The sequence below is a fragment of the Chionomys nivalis genome, chromosome 5 (assembly GCF_950005125.1).
Source record: "Chionomys nivalis chromosome 5, mChiNiv1.1, whole genome shotgun sequence".
NCBI classification, from domain to species: Eukaryota; Metazoa; Chordata; class Mammalia; order Rodentia; family Cricetidae; genus Chionomys; species Chionomys nivalis.
Window position 1 is genome coordinate 78,686,970 of NC_080090.1, and position 26,276 is coordinate 78,713,245.

A 26,276-nucleotide genomic window follows, 5' to 3' on the forward strand; every position below is an offset into this window, starting at 1 on the left:
GTTAATAAAAAAGCTTCCTCGATCTATGCCAGGGCAGAGTATATCTACACAGAAAATCCAAACAGAGATAGAGGGAGAAAGAAGGCAAAGTCAGGAGATGCTGGGAAGAGCCACCGGGGAAGCAAGATATGAGGTAACAAGCCACTATACTTGGTGTAAAATGTAGAGTAATAAAAATTGGTTAATTTGAGTTGTAAGAGCTAGTTAATAACAATCCTGAGATAATAGGCCAAACAGTATGTAATTAATATTAATCCTCAGAGTGGTAATTCTGGAACTGACTGTCAAGAGAGTAACTGCCAATAACATGCATTGTTGCTACATCAACAGTTTAGAAATTTAGTTCTATGTTATATAATCATACATAGTTTATAATATACACAAGGAAGTTTTGAAATTATGAACCTTTATTAATATAGATGTGTATTTATAATCTTTTAAAACATATAAACTAAAAGCAATTTCAGCAAGCATGTACTGACCCATGCTGGCAATGATGCTGTGGACAGGTAACCTTGAAGGTCCATGATAAAATGACCTTGATACATTGCTCTTTCTCTGCTGGTCTTGATTCTTAAATGCTGAATTTTCTTCTTTGGTAATATTAATATAAAAGCATATATCTGAAGCATTCATAATGTATCGAGGACCTGGATTCAGCAAAATGTTTTTATTATCCTCCCTCCTAACACCAATCAAGCAGACACCAAACCTTAATTTAAAAGAAGAATATAAGAGTTTAAGAATTACATTTGGGGGAAAATTATCTTTATGTTGTTTTAATTGCTTACATTTATAAGAAAATTAACCAAATATAATCTATTAGAACACAGTAACAACATCAAATAATAGAACTAAGAAGCAGGAGAGGATTCTATCATTTGATAATCTTTTTTTTAAAGAACAAAATCAGTTCAATTTGTCATAAGCATTATGATATATATATATATACATTTAAATGACAAAATATAAAGAAGAATATAAAATATTAGAATTATGGTAATATAATAGAGGTAATTTTGTTTTATATTTTTAGGAAAACTACTAATGTCAAAATAATGAACAATATTTCTTACCTTTTTCAAAATATTTACAATCTATTGGAATAAGGGAGACTGTTATGAAATATGTGAAAGAAAGTGGTGTCTCTTAATCACCCTTACTATCATTTCTACAACCTCTCATATATTCAGCTTTAAAAAGAAATATTTAAAATAGTCTTCAATGGTTGTACATGTTCAGGAGAAGAAATTAAACATGTTGAAAGTAATATAGTGTTAAAATATTTCTTATTTCTCTTTGGTGATGTTCAAACTTTCAAAATTCATCTTAAAAACCTTTAATCCCAGCACTCGGGAGGCAGAGGCAGGCGGATCTCTGTGAGTTCGAGACCAGCCTGGTCTACAAGAGCTAGTTCCAGGACAGGCTCCAAAACCACAGAGAAAGCCTGTCTCGAAAAACCAAAAAAAAAAAAAAAAAAAACCTCACAGAGTGAATGAGTGAGTCAAATTGGAAATATATTTATTAGCAAAATATGTATCAATAAAGCCATTGAGAATTAAAATGAGTACACTATATATTAGTTAAGGGGAATATATTATTACCAAGTGCCCAATAAATTACATTAAATTACTTTAATATAGATAATTTTTGATATACATTTTTATTCCTTAAAAAATTAAATTTGTCAATAAAGGAGAGGAAAAACAAATCATCGTGACTAAGCTACAAAGTGTATATAGTATCATTTATTTAACATTCCTTTTGGGCAATGGAAAGGTAATAATCAAATTATTATTTATTTACTTTTGGATAATTGTGTGTTGTTTCAGAAGCAAAAGTTGAAAATCAGTAACCACGATTAGGCTTGTGCACATAGTGATTTTGAGGACAGCCTAAACTACACGAGACCAAGAATCAAAAGGTTGAAAGGGAAAATGTGGTTTTTTTTTTCTTTCTAATTTTGTTCTTCATCTGTTTCTGTTACTGTAAATACACATACACATATATAATTATATATATATAACTAAATACTTATATATTAAATATATATATACAACATTTTAAATTCCACTTATGTATAAAGATTTAATGCTTTATGATTGTTGATTCTTAATTGCCCAGGATGTTATGTGGGTCACAGATGTAGTAGAATAGACATCCCTTACATATTTTCCTCTTGGTAAACTTGACTTGTAGATACTAAATGTTCATAGTTTAAATGGAACAAAATTGATGCCAAAAAGTCAAAATGCTAGAAACTCATGAGCACCAATATGGGTTGATCTTTGGAAAATAGTTTATATATGATCTGATTGACTGATTGATGAGTTAATTCTCCACTAAAAACAGAAACATACTTTTTGTGTGCATGGAAAGAGGCATAGGTAAAACTCTTCCCTTCATATTCAGCAAAAAAAGTACTTTCTTCTAAAACGATGTGATAGACTTCATTTCCAGAGCACCTCCCGTACATCTTCTGCCATTGTTCTGGTGACTGCTGCCCTTCTCTGCAACATAAGCACACACACATACACGAAGAGCAAAAGACAGTGAATGTTGGTCAATGATGCAATTGGCTGGAAAGTCAATCTCTAAGGTCGAGAACCAGTCAACAAAATTAGAGGAGATATTACATTGGGTTCTGAGTTCAGATTAATAACATCACACTAAATTAAATTTAGTACCACTTATAACATGAAAATGATGATTAGTGAGTAGGTAGATAGTAAAATTTTACAAGACATATTTATTTTGGCCATGGAACCATGATTCAAAGATTTGATTTGTTTCAGTTTGTGGAAACGCTGCACCCAAGTCCAGTGTGTAGAACTTGTTTCATTGTCTCTGTCATAAGGCAAAATTTACTTTATGATATACCTTGACTCTTATGATATGAATTTGCTTCATGTTTAAATTTTTGTTTTTCATGATATCAATTTGAGTTTGCAAAAGTATATAATGTTAACTTTTGCCAATTTAATAATCAAAACTCCTCTCATGCTATGCATGCCTCAAGAAAAGACAGATATTGATGTAGTACGATTTTAATTGGTCTTAATAATAAAAACTTAGAGCCATTTATTAGGGGGTGAAAACTGAAAGATCAGAAAAACAAAGCAGTCAGATCTTTAATCCCAGTACAACGGCGGTGAATATGGGAAGGAATATGGCTGGGCAGAGAGTGAAATATAAATCTGTGGGAAACAGTAGCTCAAGGCATTCAGTCTGAGGATTCCTAGAGAGAAACATGATCACCCATTCTGCCTGAGGATTCTGCTTAGGTAAGAACAAGTGGTTGGCTGTTCTGCTTCTCTGATCTTTTAGCATTTATCCCCATATCTGACTCAGGGATTTTATGATTAAAACAAATTAGAATTTCTGCTACATATTTGAGAAATACACTTTTAAAAAAGGGTCCCAGAAATAGATTTAATATTTATAACCCTTTAATGCATGTATTGCTTTCATTCATAGGCTAGTATTTATATGTTTGGCTTTTGGTATGGTAGGCAATAACAGTAAACACCAGAGTGAATTAGAGCCATCATCAGTTCTGAAGATGTAGCCTGTTCATTCTACTATACAAGAATACAGCCCAGAGTCAGAAATCAGCAATTCAGAAGCTGTAGTTCAGGACTGACAAGTCAAAACCTATATTTTAGACTTCTGAACACCTGAAATGTGAAAAATAAAGTTTTTTTGTATATAGACCACTCACTCTTTGACAATTTGTAATAACAATTAAAAGTATAATAAGATGGTATACAAGAGGGATGCTAATGGTGCTTATATAAAGAAGACATATACACTAAGAATAAAACTTATGGTTTCTTTAGCTCTAAAATGTTCTACCTAATTCTGAGGCTTTGGAAATTCAATTCATACAAAAATCATAAAAAAGACCTATAGCTGATTAAAAACCTGTTTCATGCTATTATTGCACATATGAACTGCGCTGTAGACAGACTGAAATCTCTCTGAACCCGTGCGTGAAATAATTCTTTTTATTCCTTTAAGTTGTTTCTCTCAGATATTTTGTCCTAGAAATAATGAAAGTAAATATATTAAGACTGATGATTTCTTGTGGAGAAAAAAAATCTTTTTGGCAAACCAAATTATCCATGGACCAAAGAACAATTTGGCAAAATAGTATTTGGCAAACATCAAAACCTACTGAAGGTCCAGCAATATCAGAGAACAGGCTGGCAATTCATCATGGCTTATTTGAGATACAAAATGATCTCAGTGTCAGAGAGCTGTTATGCAAATGTACTAAAATCCCTTCAAGAGAAGCAAAACCCTAATTCAGAAGCTGAAATGGGAACATAATGTGGTACTGAGGAAGAGAGCAAAAGTGATGGGGCTCAGTCCAGGCCAGATTAAAAAAAAAATCCTTCATGAAGTGTTTCTCATATTACTACTCCATAACCTTACTTCTCCTCTCAGGAAGCATCATATCATGAGGAGTTCTTATCTTCATGACTTCTTTATTAGCTTGTAAAAAGTAACCAAGAACATTTACTTTTCAGTTTTTGTAAAGATGAAGACTTTTCTTCACGAAACTTGGGCCTTTTATTTGAAAGAATATGTGGAAATTTCATCAAATACTAATAGAAATAAAAAGTCTCACAAAGCAGTGATTGAGTGCAAAGAAGGTTTTAGATTGAATGCTATAATAATTAACAAAATGGAGGGAGTAGTTAGGGACTACTAAGAATAAACAGGAGAAGAAAGCTTTGAGGAGAAAAATGAAGGTAAAAGGAGCCTACGTTTTCAATGGGTAATTTCAGTGTCTATAGGATGACCCAAGAACTCCAATACTGAGAGTCCAAGGGTTCACAAAAATATAAATGAACAAGATTGTCTGTAGCTTTCCTGAAGAAAGCCATGTAAGACAGCAAGAGCAACAGGTCTTTTCCCTAACTATAGGAATGCCCAATATGGCTAAACAGAAGCAAAGAACTCAATTATTCTGTATTCAAGTAGAAAACTTATCAATCAATAGATGTGACATTTGCTTGAAATGACTAGGCAGCCACTGGGGATTTTATATATGTGCAAAAGTATGCACTTAATTTTATAAAAATTCTTCTTATAATTGTGCTAAGAAACTTGAAGAAGAGCAAAGACAAAAGTAGCTGTTTGTTGGGCCCAACAAGTAATGATGGTTACCACCCATGGTTCCTTTGAGTTAATCAACTAGTTTGTCCTTTTCCCCATCAATGCTTAAATTTTTAAAGGATTCCTAACTCATCTTTGTCTCTAGTGTTGGTCCTACACATTCTCTGTACTGTTATAAAGATGAAGGAAAATATGAAGTTTCACAATCCTTGGGAATGATAATGGAGAATATGGACATGTGGAGTACCATGATTTGGTCATTATACACAGTATACACAATTGCATTGCAATTTGCACCCTATTAGATGAGTACAAACCTTGTATATCAATTTTAAAAATTAAATTAAAAGCCCTAAATTATTTTTGTAATTGTCTTATGAATTGCATTGAATGTATAAATAGATATTTTGCAGAATGGCAGTTTTCACAATATCATTTTTAGTAAACCATGGGCATGGAATGTCTTTCCATTTCTTAGTGTCTTTCTCTACATTTTTTCTCAGATGCTTAAAATTTTCATTGTACAAGTCTTTTGACCTTTTTTGTTAAGTTTATTCATATTTTACTTCTTTGGGAATATTTTGAATAAAACAATCTCAATGATCTATTTCTTGACATGTTTTTCCTCCATTTTTAAGGAAAAGTTTATTTACAGTACCCACGGGCACTAAACAACTTTTTAGTAGGATTCTAAGTTACAGAGAGAATAACTAATTTATCAAGGTACAAGGTAGGGATTCAAAGTTGGTGGAAAAGTGACTATCGGACAACAAATACCTTCTTTTTCTTTATGTTGTTGATAGATTGAAAAGTTAGAAAAGTTACCTCCATGAAATCTAGTAAAAATAGCTGCCTAAGCCAGTTCTAAACAAAGATATCACCAATAGTCATATTTACATGGAAGGGCAGAATTGCATAGAGCCTTGACCCTAGACAAAGAACTATCGGAAATTTAGGTGTTTTGAGAGCAGTAAAAATAGTTTTTGCCAAGGGAAAATACATCCGAATTGATTGTCTAATACTAAGGGATCAACTCTGAAATAATAGATAACAAAATTTACATGCATACTCAGCATGTTGTGTTTATAAATTTAAGATAGCACACACACACCATACAGATACTATGAATATAGTAAAAGAAGCTAATTAAGTCTGAATTTAAAATTTTTCTCATCTCAAATCTTCTCATATGGATATATCATGTGTTAAGTGGAATTTTGTGCTCCAAATAACAACATCTTGAAGCCTTATTATACAGCAACTTCAGTCCCTATATCAAAACTGCAATAAATTATTCAATGCATTCACATTTTTTTTTCAAAAAAACCCCTAAAACCTCATTCCTCTGACTTTTCATTCAATCATCATTCTTATTGATTAGTGAATATCAAAAAATGGTGGAAAGTGGATTTTGACTTTTAACATATGCATTTTCTTTATATATATGGTGATTATGATAACACTGAGGAAAAACTAAGAGGTTTTTTTTTTTTTTAACCTTTGTGTGTGAAACATTACTTTTAAATTTAGGAAATGTAGTCATTATGAAAATCTACCTCTTTTTGACTATTATTGCTTTAAATAAATTTGATAATAATATCAATTTTTTTCTAGCATATTCTGCTTTCTCTAATCCTAAACTGTACAATTAAACAGAAAAATAGGTTCATCGAGATTCACACAAATTGTCATATGACTTGCTGTTGTCCAATTCTTGATATTATGAAGCCAAATTATTTTCACATCAATAATCCAATGAAAAATGGAATACAGACCTAAATAGATAACTCTCAACAGAGGAATCTAAAATGGCTGAAAGACACTTAAGGAAATGCTCAAACATACTTAATCATCAGAGAAATGCAAATCAAAACAACTCTGAGATTCCATTTTACACCTGTAAGAATGGCCAACATCAAAAACACTGATGACAACTTATGCTGGAAAGGTTATGGGGTAAAGGGAACACTCCTGCATTGCTGGTGGGAATGCAAGCTGGTACAGCCCCTTTGGATGTTAGTGTGGTGATTTCTCAGAAATTTAGGAAATGGCCTTCCTCAAGACCCACTAGTACCACTTCTGGGTATATATCCAAAGGATGCTCAATCGTGCCACAAAGACATGTGCTCAACTATGTTCATAGCAGCACTGTTAATCATAAACAGAACCTGGAAACAACCTAAATGCTCCTTGACTGAAGAATGGAAAAGGAAAATGTGGTACATTTACACAGCAGAAAAAAAAATAACATCTTGAATTTTGTCAGCAAATGGATAGAGTTAGAAAACATCATTTTGAGTGAGGTAACCCAGACCCAGAAATACAATTATCACATGTACTCACTCATAAGTGGATTTTAAACATAAAGCAAAGAAAACCAGCCCACAAATCACAATCTCAGAGAACCTAGCCAACAATGAGGACCCTAAGAGAGACTTACATAGGTCTAATCTACATAGGTAGTAGAAAAAGACAATAACTCCTTAGTAAATTGGGAGTATGGGGACTTTGGGAGAAGGTGGAGGGGGAAGTGAGAGATATTCTTAGTAGCAATCTATTTTAGTAACTAACACAAGCTTTATTATGTGTAACAGAAAATTGTTCCTTAGAAAAATAGGTCATAAATATTCATACTTAAACAATGAAACAAATAATGGTTTATTGTTATTCTAGTATAAAGAAGATAAATATATTTACTAAAATTTTATTGATTAAAGGTTGATTTTTAAGTCTTACACAAGTAATATTTAAATTTAGTTCAAATCAATTAATCTTTGCTAATTATGTAATTATCTTTATATTTAATATCATCTTAGTTGTAGAAAATTTACAGGATAATTTTCTTCAAACATACATGAAATATATTCATTTGCAGTCATATAAAACTTTTACTTTATTTAAAAGTCATAATTTTTAAATGATATTCCAACCTTGGCTGTACTACCACCTTTCAGCAGATATCAATGTTTGATCATTGTTGGCGAAAGAAATAATTATGATCTACAGTGGTCTATTCACTAAATTCACTAAATTTGTGAAAAGAAGGAAGTAGACGAGGTTCCTAAACATTTATGATTACAACACTAACCACCATTGAATCTTTGGGCTGCACATTCACTCTTTCTAGGTGTTTTCTAGCAAGTTCCTTGGAGATAAACCTTCATCTTACAGTGAATCTTATTAAGACACAAGGTGTTTTATTGGGAGATGAAACATTTTGTCCCGCAGAAATTTCATTGATATCAAGAAGCAAAGAATTCGAAGTTTCTAGAAGTCACTGAAAACTGACAAGAATCACTAGTGGCTCTCAATCACCCCACGTATATGTCAATAGTAAGGATAGCTCAGAGACTCACAAATCAGTCAATCCATGCCAAAGAGGACAGAGACCGGCACAGACGCCTGAAAGAAACTTGAGCCAAATATAGTACCTAGAAATGACACACTCTAGCGTGTTGAGCTTTTGGAAATCTGTGCTGTGCAGTCTAAGTTGCCAGCTTTTGTGAGTTGTCACCTCTGCTTCAGAACTCTTGGGGATGCAGCTGTCTTTGAGTCATTTCTGCTTGTATAAGTAACCTCTCATCCACATCCCTAAAAGTAACTCCAATGAAAGTTTATTTTTAAGCAGATTAAGCACATTGGTGACATTCTTACTTTGATCTATGGGTAGTTTCCTATTTGAGGTGAATTGCGAATAAGAATAGTATTACATTACATTAATTTGCAGACAACTAGACTATGTGTATTGTGTTATTCTGTCTATAACGGGGACAGGAAAGGAATCTACATGAAGGAAGTAACAGAAGATCAGATAGCTCATTACACTAGGATGTGACTTCGCAGTTCTGTTTCAAATCAGGACTTCAGCTATTTATATTATTGGATATCAAAACAGAATTCTGAGTTTTAAGACTGAAAAAGTAGAAAGAAATATAGAAAATGGTTATTGATTTTCTACCACTAGATGGGACTGAAAAACTGTTTGGTATTTGGTATTCACTGTATAAGAGATAGAACTGCTTAAATTTGAGGGAATAGAAAAAGCTGTGCAATGTAATTCTGACACATTGCTAACAGTAAACTTAACAAAAGTCATCATTAATTGGATGGATTAAATTCAGTAAGGAATTAAAGTAATCCATAGTTAAACATTAACAGTTGACAGGCTGACCAAAAATCACTGCAATTAAAGTTGATTTTTTCCTGCAGTATCTCAATTTTGTGTTTTTGCTCTGTTAATTACTGGGTACAATAAAAAAATATTAGCTGATTTCTCCAAGTGGCAATTAGGATATCTCACTGTCAATTGATTTAGCAATAATTTAAACTTCCTTTCATTCCCTTCCATTCATCCTGCTTGCATTGTTTTCCAACTAACCCTACACCATTGAACCCCAATCAGTGTTTAAGTACAGGTTGCTATAGAAGAAAGATTCTATGGTATTTTTAATTTTTTTCATCAAGAATGATCTTAAACTTGACAGTGTTCTTTGTCTATTAAGGTAGGAATTTCTACCATTTATAATTTGCATTTAATCAGATAATGTTGATTTAAATAATTTTACTTTTTCTCCTTGTCTTGAAATTTCCTACCTTTATTTTTTTATCTTATCTTTGTGAAAAGTGTAATAAAAGATATTACCTCTTTTTGGTTGATTTGTGCTGGCAATGCATTGTGTCTCTGCACTTTTATTTGAAATTCTCAGCTAAGATATATATTTGCTTTTATAATAAATATTTCAGAAAAGATTAGCAAAGCACCTCTAATTTTAATAAGTCTTCTTTACTTTTTAATTGCTTTTCCATATATTTTTCGATTTATTCTTCTGATAATAATAATTATATTTATTGCAAGCTGTTTTGAATTTTAAGATTTATTTGTTACAATCCCATTCTCTCTAAAATTTGTTTAATATTGTACAAATTCATAAATAATAACAATAAATTTGTATAGCATTTTATATAGTTGAACAACCATTCACATGGCTATATAATTCCATAGTATTTTTCTATTCTATTATTTAAATGTCCCTTTTTTGCAACATTAAAATATTTTAATGTAGCCGAGTGGCAGTGGTGCATGCCTTTAATCCCAGTACCCAGGAGGCAGATGCAGGTGGATCTCTGTGAGTTCGAGACCAGCCTTGTCTACAAGAGCTAGTTCCAAGACAAGCTCCAAAACTACAGAGAAACCTTGTCTAGAAAAACAAACAAAAATTAATGTAACTATTTCAAATTATGCAAATACTCTTTCTAATATATATAATGAACTATATGTGTGTGTGTATATATATATATATATCTTTCATTTTAATTGTCATTAGTCTTTATTTGATCAAATCAGACTCTCTGAATGTGGCGGACAATGAGGGCTGAATGAGAAGCCAAGGACAATGGCACTGGCTTTTGATCCTACTGCAATACTGGCTTTGTGGGAGCCTAGTCTGTTTGGATGCTCACCATTCCTAGACCTGGATGGAGGGGGGAGGACCTTGGACTTCCCACAGGGCAGGGAACCCTGACTGCTCTTTGACTGAAGAGGGAGGAGGAGTGGAATGGGAGAGGGGGAGGGAAATGGGAGGCAGGGAGGAGGCAGAAATTTTTAATAAAAATAAATTGAAAAATTTAACTGTGAATATAAAAACACCAAAACAAGCCTATTTATGCACATCACCCCACTGAAATAGAGGACACTGATCTAAATAGATGTACTAACAAAATGACCACCAATATACTGACATTCAGCAAAAAAAGTTTTATTATAACTTTGAGCATTGGAACTCTGAGCATTGGAAATTGTGATAATAAAGAGATCCATTTCCCTATGGAGATCATATCTACAATGTCAGGTCTTAGATCATACTGAATCAAAAGGGAGAATTCTGCTTAGCCTGACAATTCCCAAGTGTCTCACTATTAAGGGCTGAGACCTGATTATAATTGCTTGGCAGAAAATATTCCTCAGAAAGTTTTTTAAAAAGTATTTTAGGGGTAAGGAGATATCTCAATGAGTAAAGTGCTTTCTGAAAGAGCATGAGAACTTCATTAGAGTGTCAGGACCCATATCAAACAGGTATACTATGGGATTCTCCTCTGTATTCTGTGAATACCATTTGTTAATAAAGAAGCTGTGTTGGGCCTCTCATAGGATAGAGCAGAGCTAGGCAGGGAAAACTAAACTGAATGTTGAAAGGAGGCAGAGTAAGAGAGAAGCCATGTAGCCCCACCGGATGGCCAGAACTTTACTGGGTAAGCCACAGTCATGTTGCAATACACAGGTCAATGGATATGGGTTTGTTCAGGATATAAGAGTTAGCTAGAAATATGCTTAAGCTATTGGCCAAACAGTATTGCAGAAAAATAAAAAATGGGTTTCTGAGTGAGTATATATGGGCTGACCAGCCAGGAACTAACAAGCTGCCCTTCTTAGAACAAATTGGCATGCCACAGTGGCCAACTAAAATCCACTTAAAATCTGAAGGAGCTTAAAAACGAATTCTACACACACACACACACACACACACACACACACACAAAACAGAGTTAAGCATGGTTTGCTAGCAGCATTTCCTTGTGTGGGCTTTGTTTGCTAGAAGGAAGCAGGGGCAAGGCTCCTTTAAAAGACGTTTTCCTGATTCAGTGGTAGCAGAAAAAAGCCACACCTTTTTGAAATGGCAGCTTTCTGGGACTTGCTTCCAGTGTGAAATCTGAGGAGGTACAGCTATGGAGCATTTAAATGGGTTTTGTGAGAGTACTACAACATGCTTAATGGTGTGACATAGACACATTGTGTACCTTGAATTGGGGAAATATACACAGGTTGAGAAGCAGTGAACAGACTTCCACCATGTTGGAAAGGGCAGAGCAAAAAAGGCAAAGCCATATTTGTCCTAGAAATGCCGCATTTTAAGTTTTTAAGGACTGTTTAGCATTTTAAGAAGCACTCCTGGACAGTAAAGAATTACGGATACACAATAGGACAGATTCTGACATAAAAGACCTCTAAATGGGGCACAGTGTTGGATAAATGTATGTAGGCTTAGAAGAGGGAAGAAAAAAATAAAGTCTAGACAGTTATAAAAGGAATTAAAGGGCTTTATAAAGTAAAGTCTTTAAAGAGGCAGAGTACAAACAGTCATAGATTAAAGGAATAAAGATAATAAAATACAGTAATGGGGTAAAAAAAGCCGCATAAAGATGTAATATACACAGAGCATCTGGATTATGTATATTATATGTTTTCTTTGAATTTTTTGTTTATGAAGGAAATAAGTACAGAGAGACATTTCATTGTATGGACTGATAAGATAAACCAGCCTATATGTTCTACAGGTATCATGACTTCCACATTTTTTGTCTAAGAACTTGTTGTTTTGTAAAGGAGGTTTTGCTTTTGATTCCATAGAAGATTAGGAACTATGAATTTCTCTAAACTAATGTGGTTTGATAGTCCACAATCCCCTGAAAGGTCTCCATAAACACCCCCCAAAATACTTCACCCAATAAACAACAGGAAGCAGTTTGAAGAGAACTACATCCATATTCCTAAATATAGACTATAGATGTTTGTTTACATTTAAAAGGGGATATGTTATAGAGATTTGCATTGGTATAGATTTTGGTCTATTGATGCAAATATAAGATCAGTTTTAATGTGTGTGTGTGTGTGTGTGTGTGTGTGTATATATATATGCTTATATATACACATGTATTTCTGCTCTTGGTAAAGGTATTGTGTTTGTGAAGCTCACTCTAAAAAGTAGTCTATAATTAAGAAATATATGTTAATAGTCACCTGTAATAGTCAAGCTTGTAGTCATGATAGTTAGGTTTTCTAGATATATAGAGATATATCTCAGTTATATAGATATTCTTCAAATCTTTCAGAAATCTTCAGAATATGGCATTTAAAATTTTTTAAAACTTAAGACTTTTCATGACAATGAGACATGTCTGCTCCTGGCAGCAGTAATGTACTTCAAGAGGATGATGGGCATTGAAGAGGCTCCTAATGGGAAAGAAACTGCTATTGCCTGGACTGCTTGACTGGACAGGCAGGACTCACAGGGAAAAATGGACTGCTGAAGTTGCCTAAAGATGGGGAGACCATCCTTTGAGGTCCCTGCTTTATCAAAGAGCTCCCAGACATTCTATAGGACACCAAAGAAAGTGAGTGTTAAACACATTTATAGACGGAACTGTCTTTGAAAATTCCTCCTTTGTAGAAAAGTCTGCTCGATACTATAGGCCTGTAGTCTGAAGATGGATGCCCCAATGGTACAAAGGAACTTTGAATGACTTTCCAGGAAATGAGATGCCTCTGTCAATTCTAGGGTTTTGGAGGTTGCTTACAATGTACTTTCTGCTTACTTAGGTAATATCATATCCTTCTGGAGTTTTTGATGGAGTTGAAGAATTGATAGTTATAGTTTTCCTTAGTTATGATAAAAGATAAAGTAGATATAAATGTTGTCACTGCAATTCTTGCTTGATACCTGTTTTGTTTAGTGTAATTTTACTATGTTAATATTAAAAACATCCTTTTTATTTAAACAGAAAAAAGGAGGTAATGTGGGATTGCCCTCTGTATGCTGTGAATATTATTGATTAATAAAGAAGCTGTTTTGGTACTGTGATAGGGAAAAAAATAGAACTAGGTGGGAAAAACTAAACTTAATGTTGGGAGAAAGGAGGCAGAGTCAGGAGAAGCATGCAGCCACTGCCAGAGACAGACGCTATTTTACTTTTATGGTAGGCCAGGACCTCATGGTGATGCACAGATTACTGGAGATGGGTCAAAATAAGATGTAAAAGTTAGCCAATAAGAAGCTGGAGCTACTGGGCCAAGCTGTGATTTAATTAACACAGTTTCTGTGTGATTATTTTGGGTCTGAGCTGCTGGGTGGCCAGTAAACAAACTAGTGGGCTCTCACAACCAATGGACACAATGATACAGGAGACAAGTACATTCCCGGGGTTAACTGGCCTGCTAGTTTAGCCTAGGGGATCTCACATTCATTGAAAGACCATACACTAAAATGAAGCAAAAAAAGTACTAAAGTTCATAGTACAAAAATAGAAACCCAAGAAAATATGGGAGAGTCCAGAATCATTGTTGAGAGCAACTTTCCACGCCGTACATGGGAACCTGAACATTCTTTCTCTAATGCATAGTGAATAATTGCAAAACATTTTCTTGTTTTCAGGTCTATAACTTGTTTCTTGTTATATATAGTTAACTAATTATAATGCTTGTCTTTTAGTCTCTCTTTACAGGTTTAGATTTATGAAACTTCCCTATATGGTACAAAGCTGATAGAAGTCTAGAGTATCTGATATATATTAACTACTGGCATGCATATTTGGGTCACTGTAAAAATAAATCGATACAAAAAGATTTTTACATAATTAAATTTGTCATAAATGTTTTAATTTTTGCTATTTCAGATGAAAACATTTAAACTATATCATAGATGAGTATGTTTTAATTAGTGGATAAAATACATTAAATTTTTCCATGTAAAACAGAGCTTAAGTAAAATGACACAAAATACAAAATAAACTGATATGGAGGGCTGGAGGAAGACATCTGACATTGACAGCTGCCTTTCCCACACAGAGAGGGAGAAAAATAGATGATAGAAAGATAAATCCATAGATGATAGGTAGATAGATGGATAGATGATAGAAAGATAGATCTATAGGCAGATGACAGATAATATCAATAAGTAGGTAAATAGGTTGCACACATTTGCACATAGAAAAAAAAAGCTGCATTAAGAAAAATTTTACCATCTTATACTTTTCCGTGACACATTTCTAACTAAAATAACTGCAAAATCAAGGCTGGAAGGGATGGTGTGGTGAAGACAAGGACTGACACTTGATTCTTCCTAGAATTCTTCCTTTATGCTTTCCTTTTCTAGAAATCTTCAATACCAGAGCCTCATAGGGACAAGTGTATCCTATTGTATTAAATTCTAAAAAACATATTCTTGTTGGTGCTTTCCTCAAAATCTTGATGTTGCTTACCTCTAACCTTTCAGAAACACAAGGAAACGTCTCACCCCTTTTACTACTTTCTTCTTGAAAACCTGTGATTAATCATTTATTTTTCGTTTTCAACAAAATCTCATGAAGGAGAAAAAAATGCATGCATGAGGTTCACAAAAATGCTTCAAATCAGGTACTTTGAATTGTCATGTTTATCCATACTTCATTTATTAAGTTAATGTTCACTGAGAATTTTGTTTTAAATTTTTTTTCTAGAAATATAAATGTAAAAGGTATAATCTCTACATTGAACTATTTCATAAGCAAGGAGGCAGGAACATATACCTGTGCACTAAGGACACAATAAATATATATTGTTCATATATACCAAAATTCTTTGCAAGTTTAAAAAAGGATAAATCACATTAAATTGGGAAGTTTAAAAATATTCATAAGAAGAAAGAACCTTTGATATAACAAAATCTTTCAGGAAGCCAGAAGCAGTGAATTTAAGGCAGAGGGAACCACATTTAAAAAGGATACAGAAGGCGGAAACTATAAAGTATATTTAGGATATGTTATTTGGAAAAAGTGCTACACACAAGAGAACCATGGGAGATTAAAAGGTAAAAATAAACCAGAACTCATGCATGGAAAGCCTTAAAGGCTTAAAAATGGAAATGTTTCAATCTCATTTAATGATGAATGCTAAGCTATTAGAGGCCCCCCCAAGCAGAGGACGGCAAGACCAAACCTTTGTACAGACTTCTCAAAATGTATTCCATCCAAGGCCTCCAGTTCCCCCTTTATCATTGTACTGAGGAAAACCTACCAGTAACCATGTGAACTAGTTGATTCACAAATTGCCATTATATAAAACTTCAGTATACAGCAGTCTATATAAAAGAAAAGTTACAGCATGTTTAAATGGCACATTATTGCCCTCTTCTTCATTCAAAGTTCTTCTCTTGAAGCTCTTGTAACTGTCGTTTTGATTTTGTGTTTTGAAACAGAGCTTTCTGCAGCCCAGGTTACAGAGAGCATTGCCAAGAATACTCAGTGCTGCTTTGAGTTCCTGAGCATCCTGCCTATGCCTCCTCCCAAGCATCAGGATCGCAAGCATGGACCACCTCACCTGGATGCTTTTGTCTCCTTTATGTTGTGAAAGAAAGGTAGAAAGAACCACCAAGCACAAAAGCAAATATCATGTTTCTTAACTTTTCAGAACTACACACACATTGGAAAAAAGAACAGTTTGTGGATGGAATCCAAAAGAACCAACTGCACACATTCCTTCTGACCATACTATAAGCCAAACTGTGCCCTCCTTTCAACCCCCATCTCTAAGCTTAATTCCTAGTAGCTCAGGGCACGGCTTGCACTGAGTGATCAAGCCTCTGGGGAGGTGTTTTCATTAAACTGGGACTGTTAGAGTGAGTCCTGATCCAATGTGACATGTGTTCTTAAAAGAATGTGAAACGTGGGCACACAAAAGACAGCAGAGGTGTGGGCTCATTGAGGAGACACCATCTGAATAGCTTGCAAAAGGCAATCAAGGAGACTGAACATGAATCTGGGCTTTCTGTCTTTAAGCAGTGTAAGAAAATGAATTTCCTCTGTTTAGGTTTCACAATCTGTTGAAATATTTTATTAATTTTTCTTGTTTTTTTTATTTTTAGTGGCCCATGATTATCAACACATATAGAGATTAGTTTAACACTAAAATTATCTGTATATTTCTCTTTGATGTGCAAGTGAGCTTACGTGTAAAAGCCTGAAGGTCATTTAAGGCAATCTAACGGAACAGCCTATCAGAGGAGAATACACAGGTGCAGCCCATTGAGGTTACTAATTATTTCTGTGGGGAAGTATAGAACTGAGTCTTAAAAACAAGTGTTAGGCACTGTGCTACTGTGGAATAATGGAAAAACACACTTTACCCGAGTTGTACAGGTAACCAAAATGAAGCAGGGCACCATTATGTAACCCATAGTGATCAGTGATAAGGGTGATTTCCTCACCTGGATGAAGCTACAATTTAGCCTGCTGGGCATGGTGTGGAACAAAGGCATGAGATGTGCTATGGTTTAGGTAGGCGGAAGTCTGTTAGCAATTTCAAAATGATGGAGGCCAGAGAAAACCATACCAAATGTATTGGTAGGATTAGAGGATCAGATAATTTTAAAAGTTGTATTTTATTTTCCTTCAAGAAAAGGTCTAATGTTGTCAAGATTAGCTTCAAAGTTGTTAGGTATCCAAAGATGATCAAAGATGACCTTGAAGAAAATCAAAGATGACCTTGAACTTCTGACCATACGCTTCTATCTTACAAATGGTAGGATTGTACATGTGCACAAAGAAGAAACCTGTTAGTTTTAAATTTGTCTCTGTTGGTAGAACCCAGGAATCCACATGCTAAGCAAGCACTTGATCAGCTTAGGTACACATCTAGCAAGTAAAGTTTAGTCTTTATTTGTCAATTTAGCTTAGCTGATACACAGCAACTAAACATATTCAAACTCTAAGGTGTGTGTGTGTGTGTGTGTATGAGTGCGTGCTTATGCATGTGTGTGGATGAGGCACACACACATACACACACACACACAGAGAGAGAGAGAGAGAGAGAGAGAGAGAGAGAGAGAGAGAGAGAGAGAGAGAGAGAGAAACTTTAAAGTTAAGTCACAACCTCCCTCATTGCCGCACTGTCACCGGTTCTCTATTCTAAACACTGAACTAGATTTTCCAGATTACAAAATACAGTCTTCTGTCACAGTTCTGAGTGTGAACCTTTCTATGTAGCTAAAGATAGTCCTTTTGAGCACCGTCTCCCACCCTTTCCTTCCTTTCCTTTCTGGCAGTCAGGATGATAATTATAATCCCTATTACTTCTGAGAAACTTTCTTTTCCACCCACATGGCAGCTGAATCCCTGGGCTCTGCAGCAAGCTCAGGAAAAGGCAAAACCTCTCTCATTTTTTACATCTCCCTCATTCTTTTCTTCATTCCCTGGTGGCTTTCCTTGGACCATTTCCTGAAGACAAATACTCGATTTTCCTGTTTTTTCTCTTGGCATTGAAATATGGTGAATATGTGGATATTAGGTAAAATGCACAGGGGATAGCTTATGGCTAATTTCTCACTTGAGGTCATTGGCCTACTTACTTAGTAGAGAAGAGTTGCATGCTCTCTTCAGGGTAGCACATAGTCTCTGAGCATCAGGGCATAGCAAGCACCATTTGCCTCCAATTTTTCCTTGGTGATTATTTCCTCCAAATAAATATTTTCTGAAAGCTTCACTGAGTGAATGCTCTCAATCAAAACAAAATATTATAAGTATTTAAACTTTTTCAAAATTAACCAATATAAGATGATAAAATACAAAATCTTCAGCCTTTACTTCTTTTACTACAGTGACATTTTGAAATCTATGAGCCAGTGATTGCATGTAAGTTTTCTATGTAGATTTTCCTGCTATCTGCTCAGAAGGGAAAAGTGTTGGAAGAAAAATCAAAGAAATGAGGCTAGGTCTTTTGTGGATGCTGGGAATGGCTGTGAGATGTTTCAGGTTTTTTTCTTGGTGATATTTATAGTAATAGTTTGTTCACAGTATGTTATTCAGGTTCCTCCTGTAAAATTGCAAGTTTTAAGGTGGTGGCTAATAAACATCTAGGGGAGTTATCAAGAACATGGTTGCTCTACTTTTCCTTGAAATTCCACCCACTACTATGTGTGGTACTATTAGCAAATATTGGTAGAAGGACAATATTTACATGACATTTTCCTAAGGTTAGCTTTACATATTTTCATTTTTCTATACTTAATATTGGAACTCTTTAGAAAGGAAGTTATAATTTTCTTTCACTTTTTTAAGTTTTTATTATACCAGTATGGACTCCTGATATTTGTTTTATTTAACAGATTTAAAAATATTTTGTTATGTATTTTGCAGCCCACTAGAAAATGTTTTAATTTGAACCTCATGTCATTTTCCTGACCCTAATACCAAGCAAGTCCTTGTTCTCCATCAGAGTTTCTAGGACTATGTTCTAATTTTCTGACACTTGCCCTTAATCAACAATGTACCATTCCTTTTACATTGAAAAATATTTAAGAAGCAAGCTTTCATCATTGTTCAACAGGATGCCTTGCTTCAAGGTTCTCTTGAAACTGTGGAAAATTCTGTCTAGTATATTCTAACAGACATATACAGCTGCACGTCTATATATCTGTATCTATTGCTTTTATTTGTTCTTAAAAATCATGTGATTATACTGGCTTTAATCTCCATAAGACGTGTCTACATATTAGAAGAAGCTGAGAAGAAGAAAGCCATAAATATATGATATATAACAGGATATTTTGATAGAGTGCAATATCAGAAAAATAATGTTAGTAGACAATTCAAAGAGGTCAAATAACCCAAATGATAGTATTTATACTAATGGTAAGACCTCATCTGAGAAGTGAAAAAAATTACTTAAAGTACTAGTAAGGGTATGTGGAAATATTTAAGCTATAAACTGCTTCAAATAAAAAGGAAAGAAAAGCAATTACAAAAAAATTTTTAGTCTAACATTTCTGAATCTTCCTAGATTGTGAATTTTATTTCTCTAGGAAAAATATTTGCTTCATGAAGTAATTTTAGATTGTGTCCTTAGGTATTGTTTGTATTTGCTTTACTAAAAGTATAATCTTACAAAGGCAAATTGAGTAATATGTACTATATGATATCTGTGCTGACATTTCTTATGAACGTAAGAACTAATAATATATAGTAAAATAAAAGTCATTTGGGGCAGTAAGATAGCTTAATGGGGGCAGGCTAGAGTTGCCTAGCATGGCAACCAGAGTTTGGTACCCAGAACCAACATGATGCAAGAAGAGGAGAGAACTGACTGCAATAAGTTCCCTCTTATTTCTATATATACACTTCCTTGCTTGGGCACATACAAACACACACACATTCATAAGTTAATAAAAGTAAATGTTTGTAGATAATTTTAAGATTTTTTCATATATTATATTATGAAATATTATATTTCACATATATATAATTAATATTATATATCATGAATATTTCTCTCCTGTAATAATTTTCTTTTGTCCATTATGCAAAAGAACTATTTTCAAGGGTATATGTAACTGCACTTTTTTACATACCAAAAAGCACATAAACTTGTGCTCAATATAATTATACATGAATATTATAAATGCAAGTTAGAGACACAGTGAGGCATCTTCAAACCCACCTATGATAGTTTGAGAGCAAAAGTGAAGATGGTAAGTACTGAAGTAACTGTCATAAAATTGGAACCCTGATACTTTGCTAGTAAGACTGAAAATACTGTAATCTATTTATAATGTCCTTACATAATCCAACCAATGATTAACAGAGTGACTATGTGATCTAGAAATTCTACTCTGCCTTAGTAAACCCAAAATGAATTAAATGAAAGCATGTATAACAGTAAACCAGTGTCTTTCAGCAGTTATAAATAACCCATACTGATCATGTGTTAAAGAGAAAAATGAAATGTAGTCTCTCCTGTGGTAGCATACCATCAAAATTAAGAATACCAGTTATTGTGTGCCAATATGTATGGATTTTGAAAATGTCACTCTAAGTGACGGAAGCCAAACCAGCAACACATGGCAAAAGAATGGTCTAGAACTCTGGCGAAAATGGAAACAGGAGTGGATTAGTGGCCGGTCAAGACTGAAAAGAAGGAAGCAAATTGTTAACAGGTTTCTGTGCAGTTTTTTCTAATTAAAAATTGCTAGTGACAGATAAACTTTAAACATTACTGGGGGAATGTCCTGGCCTATGAATTAAAACTCAGCTATGATTCTTCAATGAAATTTATACATGAATGGGCAATTTACTGAATTGAAATAATTATGTTTAAAAAGTAGTTTTAATAAAGAAAAGTTTAATGGAATATATAAAATTAATGACTTGTGCCTATTTTTTTATCAGATAGAGCAGTGCCTAAAAATAAGTAAATAAATAAAATAAATAAAAAATTAAAACCAAAAAAACAATGTGAATGAATTTTCCTCTGTATGAACAGCAGTGAAGTTGGCCTAACGTTCAACATTATAGTTCTAATATTCAATGACAAAACTAGTATGAAAAATATTGATACACTTGATAATGTCTCTATTCAATTAATTCATGTCTAATTATTTTCTGTACTTTAACTGGATCAAACGACTGAGTATTTCTTGAAAATAAACCACCCCACCCATGATCTCTCTAGTTTCCTTGCTGAAATTAGACACTTGTGAACATACAGAATACAAATATTTCTATTAAGAATTTGTATAAATTGCTCCTGGGGGAATCTTTTTCATCTCAACAGAAAAGAAACCTAATTAGAGACAAGATGGTGAAGTCTACTTTACATTACCACTGAGCATTTTCTGTTTTTCTATTAGTGAAATTATGCACTGCAATCTTTTTGCTTTAGTAGTTCAGTTAAATAGCAATCAATTAAGTTTTGGAGAAACAAACAAACAATCAAACAAGCAAGCAAGCACAAAACCCACCTGGACCAAAAGCACAAAGTAGAATATAGTGAGATAATCAACATTTTGCCTTCAATACCAAATCATTGATAGAAAGTAAAATGGATCTCAGTACAGCATTTGTGTTCTAAAGTTAAAGCAACATATTCACTCCCCAAATTTTCTTTTATCATCCAAATCAAAAACAAATTCTGTATATAATATAATATAATTTCGTATATAATAATATACGAAAGTATATTATTATAATTTCGTATATAATAATATACGAAAGAATTCTAAAATGTTTTATTGCTGGTTTCCAACTACTTGAAATGTACATAATATGGTATACTCCATTATATATAACTATTAATAGGTAGAAAAGCACAATTTTGAGATCAATTATGTACATAAAGTTTTATCATAACATTTATTTAAGACCTTATTACTCATAAAATCTCTTCAGGAAAATTTTATTTACTATAAAAGTACCATTCATGGAAATTAACTAGAAACCCATGAAACAATGTTGAAACTCAGAATGTTGTTTATAAAAATTATAACAAGATTAGTGAATAAGATTAATAACCAGTAAGATCGACTCTATTCATGTCTTAGGCCTCTTAAATTATTCATGTATTTCAAATGAAGATAATGTAAACAAAAACAAATGTAGACAAATAACTATTTGTATATTTTGGTTTACTATAGGTCTATATCACACAACTACCAATTAAATTATCTTAAGAAAAAAATATACTTACTGCCCTCTAGAGGTATGAACCAGTAGTGTAATAAGTGTAGATGTAGCTGGGCATATACAGTTTAAAGCTAACATGGCGTATTTAAACTCCTCTTCACAAACAACATGATCTGTTTGAAATAAAATAGGTAAATTAGAATAATTTACCTTTTGAGGGTATTATGTTTAAGTATAAAAATAGAACAATGAATAAAATTGCAAAAGTCTCAGTATAAACATACTTATTTTTGGGTTGTTTTTTCAGGTGCAATGCTATCCCCAGAAAAGCATTTTGTAAGATATAGTGCTGGAGAATGAGTTCATGATGGTTGCGGGACCCTGAACGTAGAATTCTAATCCTGACAAAATGGGGAACCTTGGTAAGATGCTGAAACTGCCTGTGCAAGGAGGAGAGCAACATTTGGTTTAAGTTGTGGTCTGGAAGACTTTTCAGGTGATTGGTGAAGGTCCTATGAACTTCCAACTTTCAGGACCACAAATCCAATAATATTGGTTTTCTAAAATCATAACTACACAGTATTACACTTCAAAAATTTTAAAATGTGTGGTAGGCTATCTGATAAGCACAAGTAACATGCTTTATACTATCAGAGCCAATGTAATGATGTCTAAAAGTATTATTAAAATAAAAACAGCACTGTAAATAACATAAGATTCCTAAACTCAAAGCTGGGTAGGGTCCAGTTAAGAAAGTTAGCAAGTGATGCCTAGAACTCAGTGACATGAAAGAAAAAGAGTGCTAGAAAGGATGACAGAGAGAAGTGCCACCACATCTGTGGGCGACAAATTACATTGTCACCATATGAGAATGATGCCCTAATATGACACTTACTTGATTTTCTACATAAAGCATACTTTTAGAAAAGGAAATAAACTATTGTTAATCTAAAAGCAGCCAACTCCAAGTAAAGTATTTAAACATTAGTATTAGAAATTGAGAACCTAGTAAATTTCTAAAGAGATATATACGTTCTTAGACAGGAAATAGAAATTTTAGCTAACAGAAAGAGATGAAGATTAAAGTTGTTTGTCAAACAAGCATACGTACCATGCAATCAAGAACAAGTGACTTCAGAAATAAGGTAGCAATGGCTCTGCTACAAATTATAGCAATATGATTTCTAGTTCATGTGGTTGAGCATATAAAAGAAAAGATCACTGCTTTTTAGTTCTGATTTTGTTTAAATGTTGCTTTCATTTCTCTTTGTTACAGTTCACGTGAGAAATATTACACTAGTTAGACCTCAGAATTTAGTCTAATAGGCATGAAGCATCTGCTAATAACTACTGCATCTGTCACTCCCTTAGCCCCTTTCTCCCTCCCTCTCTTCCCCTTTCAGATTATCAGTTTGTTTAAATGGAATTTGAGGAGGATTTAAAAAATACATAGCAATGATATTTAACGTTTTGCAAAAGGGGATCAGATTCTAACTCCAATTTGAATATTGAGATCTGTACTGAATATTTGCAAAAGAACGGTGTATTTAAACCATCCTCTCAAAATTTTTGAATGTGCATGTCTAATCTGTGAGAGAAAGGCAACAAAGCTGTTAAAAGGCAGAATGCAGTTGCTTTAGACTCATATCTTAAAAATGCATAGGGGACCATGATTTTAAACTAACACTTGCAACATATGATCTGCGAAAAATATACACACTTCATAATATAACATAAGACAGGACTTTTAAAAATCTAAACTGTAACAAAAATTTTGGAAGGTTGATTACCATATGCACCACCACAAGCAGTTATTGATTTTCACTAAAAGGCATAACCATATTTCTTGAAATAGAACAACAACTTGGAAGCTAGTACATGGGTGAGGCTTTGGAAATGTTTCATCTTGTTTTCCTTCAATAGTTAAAAGTGAGGTATTGTGGCCTTTCTTTGTTCAATAGTTATCAGAATTTTAATGAATGACTATGGCATAATTGTATGATGAGCACTTTTTTCACTCAAAAGCTGTATTATTTTTTTATTCTGCTAATATATTAAAATCCACACATGACACCTTTCCTCAGATAACGACTTGTAGTACCCACCAGCTCTTCAAGCTTAAAGCACATCTGCTACTAGTACCACCACACAAATATAAAGTAGGATCTGCAGTATTTCAGCGTCACATGCTGAATTATCTACTGGGGGAAAAAATGCATGTAAAATAAAATGTACTTTACTGTCTTTAGCATAGCGTGTGACTCACTAATATTACTTTAAGAGTGGGGATAGGGGGAGGCGAACAGGGGGAGGGGGCAATATGTGGGAGGAGGGGGAGGGAAATGGGAAACGGGGAGCAGTTGGAAATTTTAAGTAAAAAAGAATAAAAAAAAATACCTAAAAAAAAAAAGAATTTACAACTATAATTATAGTTTTCCTTAGCTATGATAAAAATAAAGTAGATATAAATATTGTAACTATAAAAAAAAAGATATTCAATCACTATTTCCTACTAGTGACAGTATCTATTACGGGTGTGGCTATTGGTGCAAGCATCCCTCTTTATATTGCATTTTCTTGTTTATTTTACTACAACACTTACATGGGAACAATTCAGGTTTCATTATTATGCATATCTACTCAACATTTTTAGTAAAAGAAGTGTTAAAAGTACTTACTGTACAAAGGAGGTGCACAAGGCTGGCAAGCATGAACAATGAATAAAGAACTCCTTGTTCAACAAGTAAAGCCTAAAATAGAGGACTAATTTCCAGATATATAATGAACACCAAAAAACCCTGAATATCAAGAAAACAACCCAATTTAAATAGGATGCAGATCTAAGCAGAAAATTCTCATATGGCTAGGAAACACTTAAACACATCTTAAACATGCTTAGATACTAGGAAAAAGCCAATCAATATTACTTTGAGATTTCATTTTACACTAGTCAGGATTGGTAAGATCAATAAAAGCAAATTATGGGTAACAATGGCAAGGATGTGGAGTCAAGGTAATGCCCATAAATTGCTGGTGGGACTGCAATTTTTACCATCACTATGGAAACAAGTGAGGTGGTTTCTTAGAAACATGGAAATCCATCTACCTCAAGATCCAGCTATAACAATCTTGGGTATATATCCAAAGGACAATTCACAGTACCACAGAGATACTTGTTCAACAGTGCTCATTGCTGCTCTGTTAATAATAGCTGGAAGTTTGGAACAACCTAGATGCCCTTTATCAGACAAATGAATAAAGAAAATATGCTACATTATACAGTGGAGTATTATTTATCATTTAAAAATTGAAATCATGGAAATCTCAGGTAAATGAATAGAACTAGGGAAAAAATACCTACCCTTATTAGGTAATTCAGAAAGACATATATGATACTTAGTCAATTAATATATGGGAAACAAACAAACAAACTAACGAACCTTTTCTTTAAAAAAAGCATAAACTTTTTCTTTTTGATATAAGAATTTTCCCTTTATGAGGGCTAAAGACATGACTCAGTGGATAAAAGAACTGGCTATGCAGCCATGTTTTTCTAAGCCCAAGTTTAAGCACATAAAAAACTAAGTAGCAAAGGAACCAGGCTATCCATGTGTTTCTGTGATCCCTGTGTTGGGACAAGGATACTGAGAAGTTAGTAACTATTCATTTTAGCCCAAACAGTGGGCTTCAGATTCAATAAGGGGACCTGCCTCAAGGAATGTGGCATAGAGTGATAGAGCAAAATTGTTGATGATGTCCTCTGACCTCCACACCCTGCATATGTGAATCACAAAGACAAAAACTCTACAGTCTACACACACACACAGACCTTGCCAACAAATGAAACTGTGTTACTCTTATGGGCTAAGGACATCTTCCTAATGTGATTTGATGTCATGTAAATCACCTGTGCTCTGAAACCTGCTAACCTACTTAATCCTGCTGACCAA

At 33.6% G+C, this 26,276-nt stretch overlaps 1 protein-coding gene across 3 annotated transcripts in view; it reads right to left on the bottom strand.

The window, feature by feature from the left end:
• The window catches only part of Kcnt2 (potassium sodium-activated channel subfamily T member 2), a 367,931-nt gene that overhangs the window by 86,499 nt on the left and 255,156 nt on the right, over positions 1 to 26,276 (bottom strand). For all 3 annotated transcript variants that reach the window (XR_009057124.1, XM_057769358.1, XM_057769359.1), the window contains exons 14-16: positions 22,391 to 22,499; positions 2,361 to 2,510; positions 483 to 712 (exon numbers count right to left, since the gene is read on the bottom strand). Coding sequence is in view for 2 of the 3 variants with exons in the window: in XM_057769358.1 (XP_057625341.1) it covers positions 483 to 712; positions 2,361 to 2,510; positions 22,391 to 22,499 (489 nt within the window). In the remaining variant the exon portion in view is untranslated. The remainder of the gene's footprint in view (positions 1 to 482; positions 713 to 2,360; positions 2,511 to 22,390; positions 22,500 to 26,276) is intronic.